The sequence below is a fragment of the Schistocerca serialis genome, chromosome 4 (genome assembly GCF_023864345.2).
Source record: "Schistocerca serialis cubense isolate TAMUIC-IGC-003099 chromosome 4, iqSchSeri2.2, whole genome shotgun sequence".
Classification (NCBI taxonomy): Eukaryota; Metazoa; Arthropoda; class Insecta; order Orthoptera; family Acrididae; genus Schistocerca; species Schistocerca serialis.
The window spans coordinates 583,902,985-583,929,400 of record NC_064641.1 but is presented as its reverse complement, the minus strand read 5'-3'; the positions used below and the strand labels follow the sequence as shown (position 1 = coordinate 583,929,400).

The 26,416-nt window shown below is 45.7% G+C and overlaps 1 protein-coding gene across 1 annotated transcript in view; it reads right to left on the bottom strand.

Moving 5' to 3' along the window:
• LOC126474621 (transmembrane protein 117-like) overlaps positions 1 to 23,952 on the bottom strand; it is a 321,902-nt gene extending 297,950 nt beyond the window's left edge. The window contains exon 1 of the mRNA XM_050102099.1: positions 22,776 to 23,952. Within this exon, the coding sequence (XP_049958056.1) occupies positions 22,776 to 23,126 (351 nt within the window). The 5' untranslated portion in view covers positions 23,127 to 23,952. The remainder of the gene's footprint in view (positions 1 to 22,775) is intronic.
• Positions 23,953 to 26,416: the final 2,464 nt, after the last annotated feature.

The window sequence follows — 26,416 nt, the reverse complement described above, 5'->3', positions numbered from 1 at the left end:
GCGCTTGGCAAGTCCAAATGACTCACCATCGCTGCCAAATTTTTGCCCCCCGAGTGGAGGGTTATGAAACACGTATGTAACGCAGCAGCGATGGCGAGGCATTGTAGCATCTGTGACCAGAGAGTATGCGCTTGACCGCGCGAGTGTTGCGAGCGGTTCTCAGTCAGTAGTAGTCTTTGCGAGTTAGTTGTCGCTATGCAGAGTAGCAGTCAGTCAGTCGTTGCGAGTCTGTCAGTTCAGTCGTTGCGAGTCTGTAGCTCTGTCTAGTTGAGAGCAGTACTCTGTGTGTAGTCGTCATGCAGAGCGGTCGGTCAGTAGTAGCAGCCCAGTGCGGTTGTGTGATGTAGGCGGTCGGCAACAATGGTCAAGATGAGGAATAAGGTATACTGTTAATTAATATAATCATTAGATAATGAAAAATTTTATTTATTGTAATTATTCTCCAACAAGTCTCCCAATAATAATTTTTTATTTCAAAAGCATTTTCTCAAAACTTTAATTTTTTTGAACTAAAGATCTCGTTGCACTTCCCATTTCATTCCACTTCTTTTTGAAGAAAAATTTCACTAGAATTACAAAAAAAAAAAGGAGAATATTATTATTTGCAATGCAGTTCCTCCAAGTGGTGCGCAACAACAAGAGCAGATATGTGACATCCATTTATTCTGAGGTAAGACTTTAATTCTGATTGTTTTTACACAGGGCCAAAGACCGATATTTCGGTTTAATTGAATTTTCTTGTCACTGAATGGACTTTAATTTTTGAAGGATTTATAATTGAGTCAGATTGCGAATTTCACATTTGTTGCCATTGTCAGTACATTTGATTGTGGGCAGGTTACGCATAGAGCCATGTCCATCAGCATTTCTAATTAGTATCGTCATTTTCTTTTAAAATTTTTGTGGGGAGGTTACACTTGGCTCCCATTTCTATTAAGTATTGCTTTATTTTCTTTCTTTAAAAATTGCGGTGGGGAGGTTACAAGTGATACAGGGTGTTTCAAAAATGACCGGTATATTTGAAACGGCAATAAAAACTAAACGAGCAGCGATAGAAATACACCGTTTGTTGCAATATGCTTGGGACAACAGTACATTTTCAGGCAGACAAACTTCCGAAATTACAGTAGTTACAATTTTCAACAACAGATGGCGCTGCGGTCTGGGAAACTCTATAGTACGATATTTTCCACATATCCACCATGCGTAGCAATAATATCGCGTAGTCTCTGAATGAAATTACCCGAAACCTTTGACAACGTGTCTGGCGGAATGGCTTCACATGCAGATGAGATGTACTGCATCAGCTGTTCAATTGTTTCTGGACTCTGGTGGTACACCTGGTCTTTCAAGTGTCCCCACAGAATGATGTCACAGGGGTTCATGTCTGGCGAATAGGGAGGCCAATCCACGCCGCCTCCTGTATGTTTCGGATAGCCCAAAGCAATCACACGATCATCGAAATATTCATTCAGGAAATTAAAGACGTCGGCCGTGCCATGTGGCCGGGCACCATCTTGCATAAACCACGAGGTGTTCGCAGTGTCGTCTAAGGCAGTTTGTACCGCCACAAATTCACGAAGAATGTCCAGATAGCGTGATGCAGTAATCGTTTCGGATCCGAAAAATGGGCCAATGATTCCTTTGGAAGAAATGGCGGCCCAGACCAGTAGCTTTTGAGGATGCAGGGACGCTGGGACTGCAACATGGGGCTTTTCGGTTCCCCATATGCGCCAGTTCTGTTTATTGACGAAGCCGTCCAGGTAAAAATAAGCTTCATCAGTAAACCAAATGCTGCCCACATGCATATCGCCGTCATCAATCCTGTGCACTATATCGTTAGCGAATGTCTCTCGTGCAGCAATGGTAGCGGCGCTGAGGGGTTGCCGCGTTTGAATTTTGTATGGATAGAGGTGTAAACTCTGGCGCATGAGACGATACATGGACGTTGGTGTCATTTGGACCGCAGCTGCAACACGGCGAACGGAAACCCGAGGCCGCTGTTGGATCACCTGCTGCACTAGCTGCGCGTTGCCCTCTGTGGTTGCCGTATGCGGTCGCCCTACCTTTCCAGCACGTTCATCCGTCACGTTCCCAGTCCGTTGAAATTTTTCAAACAGATCCTTTATTGTATCGCTTTTCGGTCCTTTGGTTACATTAAACCTCCGTTGAAAACTTCGTCTTGTTGCAACAACACTGTGTTCTAGGCGGTGGAATTCCAACACCAGAAAAATCCTCTGTTCTAAGGAATAAACCATGTTGTCTACAGCACACTTGCACTTGTGAACAGCACACGCTTACAGCAGAAAGACGACGTACAGAATGGCGCATCCACAGACTGCGTTGTCTTCTATGCCTTTCACATCACTTGCAGCGCCATCTGTTGTTGAAAATTGTAACTACTGTAATTTCGAAAGTTTGTCCGCCTGAAAATGTACTGTTGTCCCAAGCATATTGCAACAAACGGTGTATTTCTATCGCTGCTCGTTTAGTTTTTATTGCCATTTCAAATATACTGGTCATTTTTGAAACACCCTGTATATACACCCATCTTTGGATTAAACACTGTCAAGAATTCCTTAATGCAGCGAGAGTACTAGTGTTCAAAAATGGTTCAAATGGCTCTATGGGACTTAACTTATGAGGTCATCCGCCCCCTAGAACTTAGAACTACTTAAACCTAACTAACCTTAGGGCATCACACACATCCACGCCAGAGGTAGGATTCGAACCTGCGACCGTAGCGGTCACGCGGTTAGAACTGTACTCATGTACTGGAGGGGTGTACCCGGTTTGCTTTGGTCTGGGTGGAGGTGAATCCTCTGTTTGGATATTACAGTTGGTGTGCACGTTATAGTGTATTGTGTGACTTCAAAATTCTTGTTGCGTCTATCCCTGAGACTGAGTCTCGCTGTCAGATATTAATAATAATTGGCGTCATTAAGCCTGTTGATGTCGTTGATTAATTCCTAATATTCTTTGCCGTTTGAGGAAATTTTATTAGCTTATTTGATACTTTTGTATCGATATCCTTTAATCCATCACCTGTACCTCGACCTGTGATGTCGGGAGTTCACTTGGATCGTCGCGAAAGGGCGTGAGATCAGCACGCGACAGCGTCAACACGGTGCGCAAGCGCGGGACAGGGAACGAGTTTTTGGTAGGACATTGGCCCTAGAGTCTCTTGGCAGCAGCAACTGCATCAGCATTGAATACGCTCATTAATGGTTGGTAACCTGAGAAGGTGACGGGTTTTTCAGGTTGGAGATGACTATGTGATCTGTAGCCACATACCAACTCTTCGGTTTCTTTGCGGCTTTCTGTTGCTGGTCTGGAACATTTCGATGTGGTGGATCCAGGTTCCGTTACGGTGACGGAGGTAGTTCAAAAATGGTTCAAATGGCTCTGGGCACTATGGGACTTAACATCTGTGGTCATCAGTCCCCTAGAACTTAGAACTACTTAAACCTAACTAACCTAAGGACATCACACACATCCATGTCCGAGGCAGGATTCGAACATGCGACCGTAGCGGTCACGCGGTTCCAGACTGAAGCACCTAGAACCGCACGGCCACACCGGCCGGCCGGAGGTAGTTCACTGAGGCGCACTTGCTCTGAGATCGTTGCAACAATCATTATCAACAAACGACAGAAGTTAATGTTGAGCTTCCATCGGCCGAGTTACAGCGAGTGAACATATAAAATTTGACAGTGCTCGTTCGTGATCGGCTGTCCTATCATTTACGTGTCGACGTGTCAACGAAGATTGGTATTGTGTTTGATGTTTAGAAATCAGGTCCAAATATGTTAGATTGGTGTTCTAGACGAAGTGCTAATAGTAATTTGTGTGCTGCTTTCAGTAAACTTGTCTTGTAAATACCGCACTCCTGCGCGGGATGTTGCCACAAACCTTACCTTGTCTTGAACAGGCTGAGGCGGCTGCCGACAGTGCTAAAATTCTTATTATGGTGTCTATCTGAAAATGGGCTGTCAGTGGGGTGGGGGGGCGCAGGGGGTAATTTTAGTTAACGACCCCAGTTGAAACTAAATGCCCCAGATGCGGTGTTATTGGTGTTAGCTGTTACTAGGTTTAAATGTGCACGACGGGGCCAAAGGGCTCGTTTATTATTATTTTTACTATTTGGATGAATTATTTTGTTTTCGACAGCTTATATTTGTCTGCTTTTTGGCCCTATTGAGTGCACTGTCGTAAAAATATAGCAACAACATCAACTGTAGCTTCGATGCCTTCAGTACTCAAAATGTGAGTTATTAGGGAGAAGTGAGGCCAAAACATAAGCAATGTGCTGTGCTTCTGGAATTATTTTCGTGTGAACGTCAATCTCGTGTAGAAAATTGAAATTAGAGGTTTTTATGCCAACATATTGGATATGCCATGGAGTGCTGATGGGTCTCAGTTCGACCCTGCTAAACAATTCTTTTCTTTAGCAACGGAATCCTCATACATACTTGATCTAGTTCTGTCAGATGGATTCTGAGGTATCCGAGTGCATTTACGTTGCCTGCACCTGAGGTGCCCGTGCGCGTTTATCTTGCCTGTACCTGAGGCGTCGGAGCGCGTTAAATGTTGTCTAAGCCTACAGCGTTCGAAGGCACCTACGTAGCCTACATTTGGACATTTGCTGCAGTACTGCGAGTTGATTTTGGATCGAGCCTGGCATATTTCATGTCATTCTCATTTTAATTTTGCACTCGATGATTCGTGGCTAATTTTTTACATCTGTTTGCAGCTAAAATATTTTTTTTAGAAAATCTGGAAAATTTGAATATCTTTACCAGAACTCCACTATTACCGAAATAATAATAATAATAATAATAATCTCTGCCTCAAGATGGTAGCATCCTGCCATAGGGCCTCTTGCCTCTTGCCTCACCGGCACAAGCGACGCAGGACGTCGGTGCCGCAATGCCGCAAGAGGCAAATATGTAGTATCTGTACTCCAGAGGAACGGCAGCAAACGGCTTCTGACGACATGTTACGGTAGCTTAATTTAAACAGTGGAAGACAACGTGAAACCAACACTGTCATCTTTCCAAGACATGCCTTTATCCAATCTTAAATTACATTTCAGAATGTCCACAGTGTCTCCAGCCGGAAAACCGTGGGGCGCAAAGGGATGGGGTTGGGGGGGTGGGGGGGCGGAGTGGGGGGAGGAGGATGGTTGACAGAAGCCTCAGAACCCACAGATCACTCTAAACCATCGCTGCAAATTGTTAAAAGGATAGCAACCTGGAATGTGCGAAGTATCTTGCAGACATGAAAGCTTGCTATCGTGGAGAGAGAAATGCATCTTCATGATCTAGGCATACTTGGACTCAAGCGAGGCACTCTGGAAAGGATCTGATGTGTATTTTTCTGGATGCAGATGTGAGTAGAAATGGGGTCACTAAAGCGATTCCTAATGGCCTCATTATTGCTGTCTTGGATTGTGAGCCGTATTCTGATAGAATAATCTTCATTAAAATGAAAGCTTTTGCTTGAAAACTCAACATCAGTCAGTTTTATGCTCCAGCTTCATCAACATGGAAATTGACGAATTTTGTGAGTTGCTCGAAAATACCATCAGAAAGACTTAAAAACGAAACAATAGTCATCGAGGGTGATTTTAGTATGAAGATAGGTGAGACTATAGACAATGGTTATAAGATATGTGATTGAAATTCACAGCTCATGAGTGAGAAATGAAGGTTGAGAACGGTTACTGGCATTCTTTGTGCATACCTTTTTCCAACATCATCCACCATGTCGTTACACATGGATTTCTGCTGTGATATTCTTATAAATGAGACCGATTTCATTTTGGTAAAACAACGCTGGCATACTTCGGTGCTGGATGGGAATACCTACCCTGGTCCAGACTGTGGCAGTCGCCATACTATGCTATCCATGAAAATGCGGATTAAACGGAAATTGATCGACACAAGAACAAAACAGGCAGACGAAAATAGCCTCAAAGAATTTGGAGAACGAATTCTACCCAAACTCCAGCAGTTGACGGAGAAAGAAGTAGCCTCCAAAACGTGGGACAAAATTAATAAAATAATCAGTTCCATCCCTCAAACGAAGCATCTATGGATTTCGAACACTACCCTCCTACTGATCGAGGAGCGGTGCACATTAAAGAAACATAGCACACAAATTATTCAAGATGAAGAAGCATACAAAGTATAAGGTGCACAACTTTGCTTCCGCCGTTTGCCGATAGGTGGCGACAACGGTAAGTAGCGGTCGAAAGAAACAGATCGCAGACGTCAGGCAGTTAGCTTGGACCTAAGTCAACACAACCTCATTCAAACTTTAGTCGATTTGTGTCTGCACCATAAAGCTGTTCTTAATTTAAAATGTCAGTTTACGAGCCTAATTACCATCATTTGCGGGAGGTGTTACTTACTGTTTTGTTTCAATATGAAGAAAACAGCGGCTGAGTCTCATCGAATGTATGGTAAGGACGCTATTAGTGAAAGAACGTGTCGTGAGTGGTTTCAACGATTCAAGAACGGTGATTTTAACGTCGTAGACTGGCATAGTGGTGGAAGAGAGAATGTTTTCGAAGACGCAGAATTGGAGAAAAAAATGGTTCAAATGGCTCTGAGCACTATGGGACTCAACTGCTGAGGTCATTAGTCCCCTAGAACTTAGAACTAGTTAAACCTAACTAACCTAAGGACATCACAAACATCCATGCCCGAGGCAGGATTCGAACCTGCGACCGTAGCGGTCTTGCGGTTCCAGACTGCAGCGCCTTTAACCGCACGGCCACTTCGGCCGGCGCAGAATTGGAGACATTGCTGAGTGAAGACTCGCGTCAAACTCAAGAATAATTGGCACGATTAGTGTGAATGACACAGCAAGACATTTCAAAACATCTCAAGGCTATGGGCGTGATTCCGAAAGAAGGAACTTGGGTCCCGTGTAAGCTGAAACCAAGAGACGTTGAACGGCGTTTATGTGTTTGTGAACAGTTGCTTCAGAGGCAAAAACGGAAGGGATTTCCGCATTGCATTGTGACGGGGAATAAAAAATGAGTTCATTACGATAACCCTAAACGCAAAAAATCATGGGCATATCCCGGCCATGCTTCCACGTCGACGGGCAAACCGAATATTCACAACTCCAAGACCATGCTCTGCATTTGGTAGGACTAGCTCGGCGTGTGTACTATGAGGTGTTAAAACCAAGTGAAACAATCACAGATGCTCGTTATCGAACGCAATTAATGTTTGAGCAGAGCATTAAAAGGCAAATGGCCGCAATACAGCGATATGCACGATAAAGTGATTTTGCTGCACGACAACGCTTGACCCCACGTTGCAAAAGAGGTCAAAACATACCTGGAAACGTTAAAATGGGAAGTCCTACCCCACCCGCCGTATTCTCCAGACATTGCTTCCTCTGACTATCACCTGTTTAGATCAATGGCGCATGGCCTCGCTGACCAACACTTCCGATCTCATGAAGAAGTCACAAATTGGATCGATTCGTGGATCGCTTCAAAAGATGAACAATGTTTTCGACGCGGGATTCGTACACTGCCCGAAACATGGCAGAAAGTAGTGGCCAGCAATGGAAAATACTTTGAATGATACATGTGTAAGTAATCTGTTTCATTAACTCCTCAAATGTTGGAGAAAAACGGTGGAAGCAAAGTCGTACACCTTGTAGTTTGTTGCCAAAATAGAGCGCAGCTGCTGACATGGCAAGAGACAGTATCTTACCAACATATGCGATGAAACAGACCAGTATAAAAAGCTAAATCAAACGTATGACTACTCAAGAAGTCCGTGGTCTAGGGGTATACGACCAGTAAAACTTCCTCCGATACCGCTTCAAACCCCGGCACCGCTTAAATTTAGGAAAAAAATTGATCAACAACGGTGGCCGAAGACTTCCAGCATGAGAAGTCACACTCTTTCAGCCAACGGAATCAAGCCTAAAGGGAAATCAAGACACTTTCATAGGATTTGTCGAGCTGGAGTAAATGTTCGACAATGTCAAATGGTGCAAGGTGTTCGAAATTCTGATAGAAATAGAGGCTAAGCTATAGGAAAGGAGGGGTAATGTATAATATCTACAAGACCGAAGAGGGAACAATAAGAATGGAAGACAAAGAACGATAAGCTCGGATTAAAAAGGATGTAAGACAGGGATGTATTCTTTCGTCCTTAGTGTTCAGTCTCTACATCGAAGAAGCAATACCGGAAATAAAAGGAAGGCTAAAGAGTAGGATAAAAATTCAAGGTGAAAGGATATCAATGATAACATTCGCTGATGACACTGTTATCCTTAGTGAAAGTGAAGAAGAATTACGCGAACTGTTAAATGGAATGAACAGTCTAATGAGTACAGAATATGGGGTGAGAGTAAATCGAAGGAAGGCGAAAGTAGTACGAAGTAGCAGAAATGAGAATAGCGAGTAACTTATCTGAATTGGGGATCACGAAGTAGATGAAGTTACGGAATTATACTGTTTAGGCAGCAAAATAACGTATGTTGGACGGAGCAAGGAGGACATAAGAAAGATATTAGCACTGCCAGAATGAGCATTTCTGACTAAGAGAAGTCTGTCAGTATCAAATATAAGCCATAATTCGAGAAATAAATTTCCTAGAATGTACGTTTGGAGCTCAGCATCGTATGGCAGTGAAACATGGATTGTTGAAAAACCATAACAGAAGATAATCTAAGCATTTGAGATGTAATGCTACAGAAGAACGATGAAAATTAGATGGAGTGATAAGGTAAGGAATGAGGAGGTTCTCCGGAGAATCGACGAGGAAAGGAGTACATGGAAAACACTGACAAGAAGAATGGATGGGATGGTAGGACATCTGTTAAGACATCACGGAATAACTTCCATGGTACTAAAGGGAGCTGTAGAGGGTAAACACTGAAGAGGACCTCAGGCAAATAGTTGAGGACGTAGCTTGCAGGTGCTACTCTGAGATGTAGAGGTTGGCAGAGGAGAGAAATTTGTGTGCGAGCCGCATCAAAGCACTCAGAGACCGATGACCCCCTCCCTCCCCCCCCCCCCAAAAAAAATCAAGATGTAATTGGCAATATGATTAGTGACAAAAATTAGAAACAGTCGGGTGAAACAACACTGCGAAACACTGTACTGCAAAAGAAATAACATCGTGGAAAGGTCATTTGTATGTAATCAGAAATGCAACTCGACATTCAAGCTTTTGAGAAACAACAAAGCCCCTGGTGTAGACAGTATTTCCAGAGGAATACTGACTGTGATAGGAGAGGAAGGCGTGCGTGCTTTCCATTTAATATGTCATACGATATGGAAAACTGGTGAATGGCATAATGACTGGACTACATGTGTTCCAACTCCTCTTCACAAGATAGAATCAGTTCGGGAGTGCTCAAATTATAGGACTACAGCTTTAAAATCGCATGCTCGTAAAGTTTTCATGCACATAATGAATCAACGCCTAAATAAATTCCTGCCACCTCACATTTCTGCAGAACAAGCAGGTTTTGTCCTAGGCAATGGTACTCGAAAGGCAATCTTGATTTTGAGGTACGAAATTGAAAACTTTCGTGAGTTAAGTGTCCCTTCCTTCATTTGTTTCCTACACCAAGACCTTTGATCACGTCGTGTAAGACAAGCCGTGGCATGTGCTCAATGAGTTTTGGATTCCAAAACACATAATTCCAAAACACATCATGATCTCTGTATCAATGATCCTACAACCATAAAGTTGGGTGGTGAATACTCGGAGTTTTTCGATGTGAGAAATGGAATCAGACAAGGTTGTACACTCTCACCTCAGCTCTGTAATGTCTATACAGAGCACATCACGAGGGGAGCACTGGATATCTGGGACGATAGAATTTCAATTGTTGTTGTTGTAGTCTTCAGTCCTGAGACTGGTTTGATGCAGCTCTCCATGCTACTCTATCCTGTGCAAGTTTCTTCATCTCCCAGTACCTACTGCAACCTACATCCTTCTGAATCTGCTTAGTGTATTCATCTCTTGGTGAACAGTCCACTCGTTGCAAATGAAACTACTCTCATTACATGAAGGGAGGAAGATATTAGTGATGTGGCTTCCAGAGTGAAAACTATTAGCTTACGTTACGGTGTAGAGATAATCATGGGAAAAACCAAACTAACGGTTTTTAATATGCAAGGTTTAGATTAAATTCGATTTACAGATTCCTTAAAGCATCTGGAGGTAATGAAAGGTTTGTGTTTCGAGGATCTCTGATCATCAATGACACAGGAAAGTGTGATGAATAAATAAAACCAAGAATCGTAGTTGGCCGAGCTGTAATGATTTAATTCGCGAAAATCTTACAGAACTGGGCAATATCCAAAACAACGAAGATGCTCTTGGTGGAATCATGGGTGTTCCCTGTGGTGTTGTACAGCTGTGAGACCGAGACCCAGACCGTGAAACCTAGTGACAAGAGCCGAACAAACGCCTTAGCGATGTGTTGTCGGCGGAAGATGTTAATGAACCATGGACAGAAAGAAGTACCAATGCTTCCATTATCGAAGAATTTAGCATCACAAGAACTTTACTTCCCGTAAATCTAAGACAGAAGGCCACGAAGAAGAGCAGGAAGTGGATGGTTGGATCAAGCGATGAAGATAATTAACCTACTTCTTCACATTGCATTAAAAAGAGCTGAAGATCACTGTGGATGGAGACGTCTAGTCGAAGAATCAGTTATTTAAGAAATGAATGAAGAAATGAGTTAACCGATTATTGATGATGGTGATCGAAATGACAGGCTCATTTCTTTTGTTATTCTTTACGATACACCCGTTGTAACACATGAACCTCTAATCAAACAGATTTAGTTTCATCCCCGACTGGAAAATTATTGTCTAAGGTGTTAACCTCGCCCATACGCTGTTCAGTCTGTCCATCCGCAACAAACGTCGGTAATATATTTTTCGATGAATTTTAAAATCAAACTTCGATAATAACTGTCCGTCATCTTTGCACGATTTACGTCCCACCTCCGGTATCTATTTCAGAGGCGTTGTCAAGTCAGAATATTCATTTAACATACTCTCAAATGAAAACAACGAAGGGAAGGTCAAATCATCAGGAAGGCCACAGGCATTGATCAAGGTTTTTATGGATAATACATAAATGACGCTTCATCCCAGTACACCTGCGTTTACAAACATACTCCATAAGCCACCATACAGAACAGAACGGAGGATACCTTGCAACAGTGCTGGTCATTTTATTTCACGTTGCATTCACAAGTGGAGTAAGGAGAAAAAAACTATCTAAATGCTTTCTTATGAGCCCTGATTTCTCTTACCTTATCTTCTCGGTACCTACGCGAGACGAATTTTAGCGGCAGTAGAATCATTCTGTATGCGTGGCAAATAGCAGTCTTTTTGAACAATGTTTCATGAAAGCGAAGTGATTCAAATCTTCGTGGAGATGTTGGAAGGAATAGGACTGCAGCGAGGTCTACTAGAAAGCATCAACAAAAGAAAGCAATGTATGGCCAATCATTTATTCAGTCTTCTTCAAGCACCATTTTAATATGTTGAGAAACAGAACGTAAACTAATTAGAGAAATACCAAGTTACCAACTGACGAGTTACACAGAAATGGGAAGACTGAAATGGCCTATATATGATAATAAAGCTTCTCTAAAAGAATCGTGCTAGCTGTCAGGGTTGTGCTCGTGGAAGTGGAACCCCATTTGAAGAGCTGTCCCGCAGACGCATTGCCTAAGGCAATTTCAGGACTTCCGAACAAAATCAGTAGAACAGCGAGTTGTCTGGAATGAGATATGGGATGACCCAAGTAGTACAGTGAGTTGTCTGAACTGAGATATGAGATGACCCACGTAAAAGTAAGTAAATAACTATGCACACACAGAGCACGACACCTGTATGCCAACCGAGCAGCCTCCTTCGATAGAACATAAGGTGCTGTTACGAAGAAGAAAGACGCGTGAGAGGAGAATTACTCAGGATGTCCAATGAGGAATGATCAGTATTTAGGGCTATCAAAGGAACGATCATTCGAAGCTAAAAGGTCTGGTTGATATGGGCTCTAAAGTACATACCTTAAGAGTTACGTGCACTTCTTCATCTTCGGTACTGCGCAACAAATCTCTTTTGCTGCTAGCTCTTTGATTTCCATGTTTTGGGAGCAGATACTAGGGACCAAAGCAAGGAAAAAAGCTTTCTGGTAAACATGGACTCTAGAATGCAGACGTTAAGAGCTATCAGTACTCGTTCAACAAAGAGATGTATTTCACAATAACGAAGATGAACAAGTGATCATAGGCCTTAAAATATGCACTTAAGAGCCGGTGTTTACGTGGAATTTATTCATTGTTTTTGTCCATAATAACGCGTGTCAAAATGTGGAAAGCAAAGAGCTTGGTAGAAGAGATTTGTTTCGCAATATTCAAGATGGAGAAGAGCTCATAGTTCTTAAAGTGTGAATTTCAGAGCCCATGTTTAATAGACTTCCAGCACCGTTTTCAGGGGTGCTGTCTGTGATGCAGTGCCTCAGTACGTGAGAACTGTGCCACTTGAGTTGTTACGGATGGGAAGGAGAGTAGGGGGATCGGGTGGGAGGTGGGGGGGGGGGGGGGGGAGGGGAACTGAGGTCACCCAGACCGAGTCGCGGTATGCGACGAGGTACTAACCTGTTGCTCTCATTTGTCAGAAAAGCGAAAATTCGAGAAATGGAACTTTTGTGGCGTAACCACAAGCGCCGGAACGAAGATGACGAACGCAAGAGAAGAGAAGGCAAGGCGATGAAACGACATCGGCCAATGGTCCGCACCACGACAGCAGCGGCCTCTACAACAGGAGAATATAAGCTCAGCTCCTGCCAGCCTCGGCCGCTCAGTATTCGCAGAGTGTTAGGACAGTGTACGTACAGGCCTAGCAGAGAACGCTACGGTAGCATTTATTAGTGATCCAAAAACTGCGTGTCAAACTTACATGAACACTGTATATAGCAAAGGACTCGGATTTATATTGCATGTCACCCATCGCTTGCGACACCGTTGTAAATTCCAAGTATTGTAAATCTTCTTATTTGTAGTAAAAACTATTAATGTTATTTGCTTGAATTGTTGTATAGCATTCCAAGGACGCAGCATCCTTTAGGCACCCTATAAACGACTGGTGGGCAGGACACCACAGGAACAATATATGCGTGGAAGAACATATAAAACAGAAACAGCAGAGCGGTGTTGTTGCAATGGAACATGGAACTTACAGACTTCAAGAGGCGATGTGGAACCGGCATTAATGGTACAGTTCATTCAGTTAACTGAAAATATGTCGCACACTGTAGTCACAGATGTTACTATGTGTAATAAAATTCGAGGACTCCTGTCTTTGGAGAAATGCCGGATTTGGAAAATATGCTTTATATTTGAAACTTCGGAAAAGATTAAAACATTCTACCGAATCAACCACGAACTTAATACATACAAATCTTTGAATCCATAGAATTTCATCTTCAGATGCCCACACAGCTATTTTGATTGGACACCTGAAGAAAGAATTGCGTAATCGAAAGTCCGATAGTACAATATGAATATCTTAAATGGTGCAAATGGCTCTGAGCACTGTGGGACTTAACATCTGAGGTCATCAGTCCCCTAGAACTTAAAACTAATTAAACCTAACTAACCTAAGGACATCACTCACATCCATGTCCGAGGCAGGATTCGAACCTGCGACCGTAGCGGTCGCGCGGTTCCAGACTGAAGCGTCCGAGCGGTTCTAGGCACTTCAGTCCGGAACCGCGCTGCTTCTATAGTCGCAGTTAGAATCCTGCCTCGGGCGTGGATGTGTGTGATGTCCTTAGGTTAGTTAGGTTCTAAGTACTAGGGGACTGTTGACCTCAGATGTTAAGTCCCATAGTGCTCAGAGCCATTTGAACCTAAATATTAGCTTGGACATGTGCTGTCGTTCTGTAGCTTTTTATGGTTAATGGTTTCTTGCACCTTCGTGTGCTCGTTGGGTGGATGGGTAAGTGACAAGTAACAAATCCAAAAGATCTTTGTCATTTATCTTTATATGTGTAAAATATTCTGATACGTGCGGTAGTTATAACTCAATGCTAAGTTTCAGGTCGTGCTGTAAGTTTCTTGTACCTACTGTCTAGTGCCTAGGACAGTCGTTCCCAACTTTTCTGAGAACAATACCTCTGAGATGTCAGCCAATATCCCAACAAAGCTTGATACATAACTAAACTTTAGTAGAGAGGAAGGGGGATATTAATACTTCTGTTTTTAAAATGACTAAAGATAATATATATTTAATATTCATGTGTTTTTGTAGCTATTTTTTTATCAAACCAAGGAATAATGAATTAATAGCCTACAAAGCACGATATCCAGACAAAACAAAAGATAAATTCTCAGATTACAAAGAAGTGTGGTAGCAGACTGTAAAGACGTTCCGCGAAGCGAAAAGAAATCGAGAGCATTGAGTCAGAATTCACGGGAACAACAGCAGAAACTTCTACAGGACCTTCAAGCAACATGTAAATCGGTATTGTCCAAAAGGTTTGTAGAGGTATGATGAGAAACTGGTAGTGAACAATAAGGGAAACTGTGAGATCCTAACTAAGAATTTCGAAAAAATGCTTAGCTGTGAAGGAGCCCGAGAAAAATGCAAACAACTATTCAGCTAATCCTAATTCTGATCCACTTAGGAGGATAGTCGCCGGCTGGGGTGGCCGAGCGGTTCTAGGCGCTACAGTCTGAAACCGCGCGACTGCTACGGTCGCAGGTTCGAATCCTGCCTCGGGCATGGATGTGTGTGATGTCCTTAGGTTAGTTACGTTTAAGTAGTTCTAAGTTCTAGGGGACTGATGACCTTAGAAGTTAAGTCCCGTAGTGCTCAGAGCCATTTGAACCATTTGAGGATAGTCGTGGAACCAAAGGACAACAAAGCCACCGGAGAAGGCTCGGTCACAGCGGAAGTGTTGAAAAATGGAGGAAAAATCACCATGAATGCTTCAAGTCACGATATGGGTAAGATACGGGAAACTGGAATAGTATCTGGTGAATGAAAAAAAAAACACTGTTTCATCCTGTATACAAAAAAGGAAATATTACTGACGTCAAAAATTAACGTGATATTTCTGTCGTATCTCAAGCTTACAAGATACTCGCCAAAGTACTGCAGACCAGGCTGGTGCAGCAACTGGAGTCTTAAGAGTATTGGAAATCTATATGTCGAAATATATAGTACCCGTCTTGGTCGGCTTTAATAAAACCTGGGGTTCTGTAGAGCGGGAAGTACTGGCTGACGTCTTCGAGTGGACCCCAAATGGCAGAAATTATCAAGCAGACACATAAAATCCTCAGTGAACTCTCCAAAGCATTTTCAATTAAAACTGAAGCCCTAAAGGGTGATGGACCGACCCAAATTGCTTCTTAGAGAAGCTCATCCGAAAATAGGATAAGGAATTACAACGGGAAAGTACTGCTGAACAAAGTTCACATTGGAGGTTCAAAGAACATTGTAAAACTGCCCTGCATTCGCCAATGACTTGGCTATCCTGGCAAGAAACAAAGAGGTAGCTATCGATCCGATACACACTCTGAATGTACAAGTAGCTAGTCTCCAATTTTCTTTTGAGGAGACGAAGCACATAATGAACACCTGAACAGCACAGGACAAAAGTGACAAAGAAATCAATCACAGCAGAAGAAAGAAGCTGGTCGCTGCGTTTCGTAGGAGGTACAGGGACTGGACAAAAGTATGGAAATACCGCGAGAAATGCTCGCTTGAACGTAAATGCAGAGGCTAGTCAAGCCTGCAGGTTGCACTGTTGTACTTGACCACGAAAGTAACCTGTGCAATGTCCCCAATACGTTGCAACTGTCGGTCGTGCTCAGAATGGCGTTCTATTCAGCTTTGAGTGCCTCATGTCGGACCTGAATGAACTCGAACGTGGCCAAACTGTTGGTGCCCGTATGGTGCGTGCTTCCGTAACCAAGGTACCAGTAGTGGTTGCAAGGGGCACCGTATCGAAGACATACACCTTATATAAGGAAAGTGGAAAAACATCAACCGCGGAGGTAAGTGTGTGTTGAGTGATTCTTGCAGATGTTCATGAAGGGGATTATCATTTGGTCGGGATGAGTCTTGTTTCACACTGTTTCCACCTTTAGGCCGATTTCACGTCCAAACAGTGAAACATGGCGGGGGTGGGGGGTTGGTAATGATTTGGAAGCCGTATCGAGATACTCTATGAACCCCAAGATAAATCTGCACGTTTACATTACAGCCAAAGATTCCGTAAAAAGTTTTACCTCTTTACCTACATTATTCCGTGACTAAGTGCATTTTCAAATGTTAGCGGACTCTCTCTCACTCTCTCTCTCTCGGGTGAAACACCTAAAACTTGCACCGCATATATTGCAAAAATGGAAAGTAGTATTGACGTGCAGTTTTCACAGAATGGATTCATAGCCAGGGGTTTGTATTGTTAGCCACACTTTTATGCAAACATACACTTTTTCAGTTGAAACAATGCATATTGACACTAACAAACTAAATTAGAATGTCAGTGGTGTTTTTTGCAGGACTCTAGCGAGATTCGTTTAGGGGATATCGTATTTCGGAAAGTTTTCACATCGACCCTTATACACACACCAAAAAATGTTTTGCATCACCTCGGTTGCGAGAGTTCCGGAACCTGTACAGAAAATTGGAATAGAGATCAACGTAAACATCATTCCCGCCCTTTTTATTGCTCATGAAAACCACACATTGCAGGTTGTACCACCATACAGCAAGAACTTGAGAGGTGGTGGTCCAGATTGCTGTACACACCGGTACTTCTAATACCTAGTAGTACGTCCTCTTGCATTGATACATGCCTGTATTCGTCGTAGCATACTATCCACAAGTTCATCAATGCACTGTTGGTCCAGATTGTCCCACTGCTCAACAGCGATTGGGAGAAGATCCTTCCATCGCTGCAACCTCCATCTCGAGTTGTGCAATAGCTGCGCGTCTCGTATACTTCAAGCGTCAACTTCGTTTTGCAATTTCTTTTTCTGATGCTTTACATTATCGATTGCGCAAGAAATAATAAAGGGTATCCATTTTTAAAAATGCGTAAGTTTGGGTCGAAAACAGTATTTGATTACGTTTTAGAATGTCTCATACTATTTATTGAGCCCCTGCCTTACATTCATACCCGCAACAGTCGTGTTTCAGTATCTTTTGTTGTGCCAGAGATATCTGCGTTGAAACGTTGAAGTGGGCAATATGTACAAAAATCGGTCACCATCGTTTTCGAACTCCAGTTTCCCGGGTGTGGCGTACAAGAGCTCGCCACCTCCTTCTGTCTTCATACATCCTCTGTTCCAGGACAACTTCCCAATTGTGTCCTTTCACCTGCACATCTGATCTTGTAGTCTGTATCCAGCGTTTTCTTGGTTTTCCCCGTGGTCTTCTTCCTAAGAGGTTCAGTTTGAAATACACTCCTGGAAATGGAAAAAAGAACACATTGACACCGGTGTGTCAGACCCACCATACTTGCTCCGGACACTGCGAGAGGGCTGTACAAGCAATGATCACACGCACGGCACAGCGGACACACCAGGAACCGCGGTGTTGGCCGTCGAATGGCGCTAGCTGCGCAGCATTTGTGCACCGCCGCCGTCAGTGTCAGCCAGTTTGCCGTGGCATACGGAGCTCCATCGCAGTCTTTAACACTGGTAGCATGCCGCGACAGCGTGGACGTGAACCGTATGTGCAGTTGACGGACTTTGAGCGAGGGCGTATAGTGGGCATGCGGGAGGCCGGGTGGACGTACCGCCGAATTGCTCAACACGTGGGGCGTGAGGTCTCCACAGTACATCGATGTTGTCGCCAGTGGTCGGCGGAAGGTGCACGTGCCCGTCGACCTGGGACCGGACCGCAGCGACGCACGGATGCACGCCAAGACCGTAGGATCCTACGCAGTGCCGTAGGGAACCGCACCGCCACTTCCTAGCAAATTAGGGACACTGTTGCTCCTGGGGTATCGGCGAGGACCATTCGAAACCGTCTCCATGAAGCTGGGCTACGGTCCCGCACACCGTTAGGCCGTCTTCCGCTCACGCCCCAACATCGTGCAGCCCGCCTCCAGTGGTGTCGCGACAGGCGTGAATGGAGGGACGAATGGAGACGTGTCGTCTTCAGCGATGAGAGTCGCTTCTGCCTTGGTGCCAATGATGGTCGTATGCGTGTTTGGCGCCGTGCAGGTGAGCGCCACAATCAGGACTGCATACGACCGAGGCACACAGGGCCAACACCCGGCATCATGGTGTGGGGAGCGATCTCCTACACTGGCCATACACCACTGGTGATCGTCGAGGGGACACTGAATAGTGCACGGTACATCCAAACCGTCATCGAACCCATCGTTCTACCATTCCTAGACCGGCAAGGGAACTTGCTGTTCCAACAGGACAATGCACGTCCGCATGTATCCCGTGCCACCCAACGTGCTCTAGAAGGTGTAAGTCAACTACCCTGGCCAGCAAGATCTCCGGATCTGTCCCCCATTGAGCATGTTTGGGACTGGATGAAGCGTCGTCTCACGCGGTCTGCACGTCCAGCACGAACGCTGGTCCAACTGAGGCGCCAGGTGGAAATGGCATGGCAAGCCGTTCCACAGGACTACATCCAGCATCTCTACGAGCGTCTCCATGGGAGAATAGCAGCCTGCATTGCTGCGAAAGGTGGATATACACTGTACTAGTGCCGACATTGTGCATGCTCTGTTGCCTGTGTCTATGTGCCTGTGGTTCTGTCAGTGTGATCATGTGATGTATCTGACGCCAGGAATGTGTCAATAAAGTTTCCCCTTCCTGGGACAATGAATTCACGGTGTTCTTATTTCAATTTCCAGGAGTGTACCTTTTGGCAGGTCTTTCGCCGTTCATTGTCACTATGTGCCCATACCACTGAAGCCTGCGTTTCTTTATATCACTCGTATCAGGTACATCAATACCAGCTACTTCTCTACTCACCTCATTCCTGATTTTGTCCATTCTAGTTGTTTGGTTCATAGTTCTAACGAATCTCATTTCTATCGTCGGAATTCTGCTGAGGTCGTTTTTAGCAGGGTACATGTTGATAAACCATACGATAGGATTGGTACGAAATAGGTCGTTTTGCATTTTGTGGCAGAGAAGATTTTCAATTTGACTGTAAAAACTGGATACTTTCTGTGTCCTGCTGAGTATTTCCTGGTTAATGGTGTTGACTTTCGTGATCATGCTTCCAAGATACTAATTCATACTTCCATCTGATGCTTGGTTTAGGTTTGAAAGCAGTATGTATTTGCTCAGCTGCTGACTTGCTAGGCCTAACACAGGTGAGGATTTTCTTCCAGGGTTTACTTCCTTAGCCTTTGAAGATCCCTCTTCTCCACAAGGCAATGGTGTCCTCCAATAATTATCCCCAGGGAGGATCTCCGCCATTCCGAAGGTCTCTTTCTCTGCCGAAGATGCTGTTAAGGTCTTCGCCCGTGGCACAGGACATAGGTTTCTCGTTATACACCGTGAAGCTGGGTCCCTGCCTGAACTTAGACATCACTTCACACGGGCCTATATATATATATATATATATATATATATATATATATATATATATATATATATATATACTCCTGGAAATTGAAATAAGAACACCGTGAATTCATTGTCCCAGGAAGGGGAAACTTTATTGACACATTCCTGGGGTCAGATACATCACATGATCACACTGACAGAACCACAGGCACATAGACACAGGCAACAGAGCATGCACAATGTCGGCACTAGTACAGTGTATATCCACCTTTCGCAGCAATGCAGGCTGCTATTCTCCCATGGAGACGATCGTAGAGATGCTGGATGTAGTCCTGTGGAACGGCTTGCCATGCCATTTCCACCTGGCGCCTCAGTTGGACCAGCGTTCGTGCTGGACGTGCAGACCGCGTGAGACGACGCTTCATCCAGTCCCAAACATGCTCAATGGGGGACAGATCCGGAGATCTTGCTGGCCAGGGTAGTTGACTTACACCTTCTAGAGCACGTTGGGTGGCACGGGATACATGCGGACGTGCATTGTCCTGTTGGAACAGCAAGTTCCCTTGCCGGTCTAGGAATGGTAGAACGATTGGTTCGATGACGGTTTGGATGTACCGTGCACTATTCAGTTTCCCCTCGACGATCACCAGTGGTGTACGGCCAGTGTAGGAGATCGCTCCCCACACCATGATGCCGGGTGTTGGCCCTGTGTGCCTCGGTCGTATGCAGTCCTGATTGTGGCGCTCACCTGCACGGCGCCAAACACGCATACGACCATCATTGGCACCAAGGCAGAAGCGACTCTCATCGCTGAAGACGACACGTCTCCATTCGTCCCTCCATTCACGCCTGTCGCGACACCACTGGAGGCGGGCTGCACGATGTTGGGGCGTGAGCGGAAGACGGCCTAACGGTGTGCGGGACCGTAGCCCAGCTTCATGGAGACGGTTGCGAATGGTCCTCGCCGATACCCCAGGAGCACCAGTGTCCCTAATTTGCTGGGAAGTGGCGGTGCGGTCCCCTACGGCACTGCGTAGGATCCTACGGTCTTGGAGTGCATCCGTGCGTCGCTGCGGTCCGGTCCCAGGTCGACGGGCACGTGCACCTTCCGCCGACCACTGGCGATAACATCGATGTACTGTGGAGACCTCACGCCCCACGTGTTGCGCAATTCGGCGGTACGTCCACCCGGCCTCCCGCATGCCCACTATACGCCCTCGCTCAAAGTCCATCAACTGCACATACGGTTCACGTCCACGCTGTCGCGGCATGCTACCAGTGTTAAAGACTGCGATGGAGCTCCGTATGCCACGGCAAACTGGCTGACACTGACGGCGGCGGTGCACAAATGCTGCGCAGCTAGCGCCATTCGACGGCCAACACCGCGGTTCCTGGTGTGTCCGCTGTGCCGTGCGTGTGATCATTGCTTGTACAGCCCTCTCGCAGTGTCCGGAGCAAGTATGGTGGGTCTGACACACCGGTGTCAATGTGTTCTTTTTTCCATTTCCAGGAGTGTATATATATAAGAGCCAAAGAAATTGATAACATCGTGTAGTGCCCCCGCGAGTACGCAGAAGTGCCGAAACACGACGTGGCATCGACTCGACTAATGCCTGAAGTGGTGCTGGAGGGAACTGTGGTATCGATGGCTACGATGCGACGGCGTAGGTATAAGCTCTTAGGTTGGCACTACGACACCGACAGGTCGACAGCGCCCTCTAGCCGGCGCTGAGCAGCTGTACGAGCCCCGCTCCAGATTCTGCCCATTTGATGCCGAGCAGACGACCAAGCAACATTGTTTCTATTTTATAGTGGACGAGCCATACTTGTAACTTTGTAACTTGATGTACAGTTTCGCACCTACGTACACATCTCAGCCAAAGTTAAGTACATAGTAAAACCACTTTCAACTACAGTACCAAGCATTTCACCTTTTCCCGTTCCTACTCACTTCCTACATTCGGCCTATCCTTCAGTTTACAGGAGCTGACCCACGCGCCGCGTATCCAGGCGGGATACAAAAGCAACTGATACTGTGAATCCTGCAGTGCTGTCCATAAATCCGTAAGAGTACGAGAGGGTGGAGAACTCTTCTGAACAGCACTTTACAAGGCATCCCGGATATGCTCAATAATGTCCACGTCTGGGGAGTCTGGTGACCGGCGAAAGTGTCTATACTCAGAAGAGTGTTCCCGGAGCCACTCTGTAGGAATTCTAAACGTGTAGGGTGTCGCACTGTCCTGCTGGAATTGCCCAAGTCCGTCGGAATGCATAATGGGCATGAATGGATGCAGGTGATAGGATGGTTATGTAATTGGCACCTGTCAGAGTCGTATCTAGACGTATCAGCGGCCCCAAATCACTGCAACTATCCCGCCCCACACCATTACAGAGCCTCCACCAGCTTGAACAGTGCCCTGCTGACATTCAGGGTTCATGGATTTATGAGGTTGTCTCCATACCCGAACAGGTCCATCCGCTCGAGACATTTTAAAACGAGACTCGTCCGACGAGACAACAGGTTTCCAGTCATCAACAGTCCAATGTCGGTGTTGATGGGCCTAGGCGAGGCATAAGGCTTTGTGTCGTAGAGTCATCAAGTGTACACGACAGGGCCTTCGGCTCCAAAGCCCATATCGAATGCGTTTCGTTGAATGGTTCGCACGCTGACACTTTTTGGCCCAGCATTGAAATGTGCAGCAGTTTTCGGAAGGGTTGCACTTCTGTCACGTTGAACGATTCTTTTCAGTCGTGGTTGCTCCCGTTCTTGCATGAACTTTTTCCGGCCGCAGCGATGTCGGAGATTTGATGTTTTACCGGATTCCTGATATTCACGGTACACTCGTGAAATGTTCGTAAGGGAAAATCCTCACCTCATCGCTGCCTCGTAGATGCCTCGTGCGCCGACTATAACACCACGGTCGAACTCACTTAAGTCTTGATAAACTGCCATTGTAGCAGCAGTAACCGATCTAACAACTGCGCCAGACACTTGTTGTCTTATATAGTCGTTGCTGACCGCAGAGCCGTATTCTGCCTGTTTACATACGACGCATGCCTATACCAGTTTGTTCGGCGCTTCAGTGTATTACCTCTGTAATAATATCTAAAAGGATGGCTATAACACTAGTACCAAACACTGTCTGCATATTAGTACAGAAAGGAGTGAAAAGCAAGTGAGTAGGGAGGAGGAGCATGTGGCTCACCTGTTGCTGGTGGTGCGGCGCGCCGGCGGGGTGGGCGTGCGGGAGCGGCGGCGGCGGCAGCGCCTGCGGCTGGTAGCCGCTGCCCGTGCTCAGGATGGAGTTGCTGCGCGTGCTGCCGTCGATGTAGGACATCTGCTGCGACACGCGGCTCCAGAAGTCACGGCTGGACGAGCTGCCGCTGCGCTCGTTGCGCACGCCGCCGCCGCCGTTGTTGTTGTTGTTGACGCCGTGGTGCTGGTGGTGGTTGCTGTTGTTGTTGTTGTTGTTGTTGTTGTTGTGGCCGTCCCTGCCCATGAAGTTCGTCCAGTTGCCGAGCGACAGCAGTGACTTGCGGCCCTGCGGTGAAGCCATCTCCTGGGGGGGACTACCGAGTTCCCCCTTCTCACTACGTCGGAAACGCGTCTCCTGTCGGGTCGGTCTCCGAAAAATATAGTCGCGAGACGACGTCTACTTTGGCAGTAAACCTCTTAACAAAATATTCTGGACACAAATTCTCTAGGCACTACGACGTCAAATAAATACTTTATTTTTTCCCCTCTTTAAAAATAGACACAAGTGACCCTCTGAACTCCAAAAAGTAGCTCCGCTAGTCCTTTTGTGAACTGCACCTAACGGAGCTTAGGTCACCGATCTGACGTTTATGCGGAAAAATAGAGAAGTATATCTTGTACGTTTTCTCACGAAGAATATATCACACAAAATTTGAAACATTTACCACAACGATATATTAAACACCGATACTAATATTTCACAAATTTATAGATGTATACATATATATATATATATATATTTATATTTATATATTTTATAGTACAAAATATGTAAAGTGCGTAAATTTACCCTTTTTTGGATGGTACGTTAGCGGTTTTGTATGAAAATTGCGCAGAGAAAGTATTTACCTCGCTCCTGATGTGTCACACGTCAAGTACCAACGAAAAAAAAAGTAAAAAAAAAAGTGTTCAGCTCACTTAGCCGACGCCGGTGGCGAAGAAGGCAAGGCAGAATGGACACACGGTAGCGGGCATCGTTCCTAAACGTTCGAGTCGCCGTGCAGCTCGCTACACAAGGGGCGCAGAGGCAGTCCGCTTGCCGGGTGGGACGTCGCGACGCTCGCAGACGCAGACGAGGCGGCGATGCCGTGGCGTCGGCCCGCAGTCATCTTGCGACGTCGCGCTGGCGGCCGCACCCGCACCGGCTCCAGCTCCCTGCAACAACACCGCCGACGTTCAACACGTGGCTGCCGGACGCCTCACACAAGGGAAACTCACCATCGCACCTGCCACGGGTTTAATCGTAAGAGGGCTGAGTTGGCAGTCCATTAAAACCTGAACACAGATAAAGCACGAAAACAGGAAGAAGGTGTACTCAACTGTGAAAAAAAGCAAAATACACTACTGGCCATTAAAATTGCTACACCAAGAAGAAATGCAAGATGACAAACGGGTATTCATTGGACAAATATATTATACTAGAACTGTCATGTGATTACATTTTCACGCAATTTTGGTGCATAGATCCTGAGAAATCAGTACCCAAAACAACCACCTCTGGCCGTAATAACGGCCTTGATACGCCTGGGCATTGAGTCAAACAGAGCTTGGATGGCGTGTACAGGTACAGCTGCCCATGCAGCTTCAACACGATAGCACAGTTCATCAAGAGTAGTGACTGGCGTCCTGCGACGAGACAGTTGTTCGGCCACCATTGACCAGACGTTTTCAGTTGGTCAGAGTTCTGGAGAATGTGCTGGCCAGGGCAGCAGTCGAACACTTTCTGTACCCAGAAAGGCCCGTACAGGACCCGCAACATGCGGTCGTGCATTATCCTACTGAAATGTAGGGTTTCGCAGCGATCGAATGAATGGTAGAGCCACTGGTCGTAACACATCTGAAATGTAACGTCCGCTATTCAACGTTCCGTCAATGCGAACAAGAGGTGACCGAGACGTGTAACCAATGGCAGCCCATACCATCACGCCGGGTGATATGCCAGTATGGCGGTGACGAATACACGCTTCCAATGTGCGTTCATCGCGATGTCGCCAAACACGGATGCGACCATCATGATGCTGTAAACAGAAACTGGATTCATCCGAAAAAATGACGTTTTGCCATTCGTACACCCAGGTTCGTCGTTGAGTACACCATCGCAGGCGCTCCTGTCTGTGATGCAGCGTCAAGGGTAACCGCGGCCACGGTCTCCGAGCTGATAGTCCATGCTGCCGCAAACGTCGTCGAACTGTTCGTGCAGGTGGTTGTTGTCTTGCAAACGTCCCCATCTGTTGACTCAGGGATCGAGACGTGGCTGTACGATCCGTTACAGCCATGCGGATAAGATGCCTGTCATCTCGACTGATAGTGATACGAGGCCATTGGGATCCAGCACGGCGTTCCGTATTACCCTCCTGAACCTACCGTTTTCATATTCTGCTAACAGTCGTTGGATCTCGACCAACTCGAGCTGCACTGTCGCGATACGATAAACCGCAATCGCGATAGGCTACAATCCGACCTTTATCAAAATGGGAAACGTGATGGTACGCATTTCTCTTCCTTACACGAGGCATCACAACAACGTTTCACCAGGCAACGCCGGTCAACTGGTGTTTGTGTATGAGAAATCGGTTGGGAAATTTCCTAATGTCTGCACGTTGTAGGTGTCGCCACACGCGCCAACCCTGTGTGAATGCTCTGAAAAGCTAGCTAGTCTTTTGCATATCACAGCATCTTCTTCCTGTCGGTTAAATTTCGCGTCAGTAGCACGTCACCTTCATGGTGTAGCAATTTTGATGGCCAGTAGTGTAGAAACAGAGAACTTCCCAAGCACAACAAGTCCAACATAAAAAATGAAATGAGCGTATGGCACTGCTGCCCGGGAGGCCCGTCCGGGTTAGTTCGGCAGCGAACTGCAAGTCTTATTACAGTCGACGCCACATTGGGCGACTCGCGTGCCGGTGATGAGGATGAAATGATGATGAGGACAACACAAGACCCAGTCCACAAGCGAAAAAAGATCTCCAACCCAACCGGGAATCGAACCTCGGCCCGCTGCATGGGAGACAAGCACGTTACCATTCAGCTTCTGCTTTCTTTTTGAGTGGTCTCATTTCGTTGTACGGTATATTGTTCGTTGAATTTGTTCGGGGTGGATGTCCTATGTCATCCGTTTAGGTTCTTCGTTGACCTATTCACTCAGTTTTTTGTTACAGAGGGTAGCTAACCCTCTGACCGAACACGCTGAGCTACCGTGCCGGCTTCAGCTAAGCATGTGGACAGTACAACACACAGCAATACGGAAAACGCACTGCGCGTGGTTAAGTGACAACAGCACTAGACTGCATAGAGGGCCAATCTTCTTCAAAGCTCTCTCGTCCCAACCTTTTATTTTTTTTTTTCAAACTTGTGTCTATGGCGTGGTATAGCGAGAGATGTAGGGAAGGGTCCCATAATGAAAGATGATTCTACACAACTACTCTATTAACAGCAGAAATGAAGTGGGTTTCGATTGGGAACCGCAAACGTTTGATGACAAGGCGACAAGTCAACCGAATCCCCCACCGGAAAACACGAGTGATGTGTCTTACACGGCATTATTGTGAGATATGACAGGAATCTCTTATCGACACACCTAACTTTTACGCC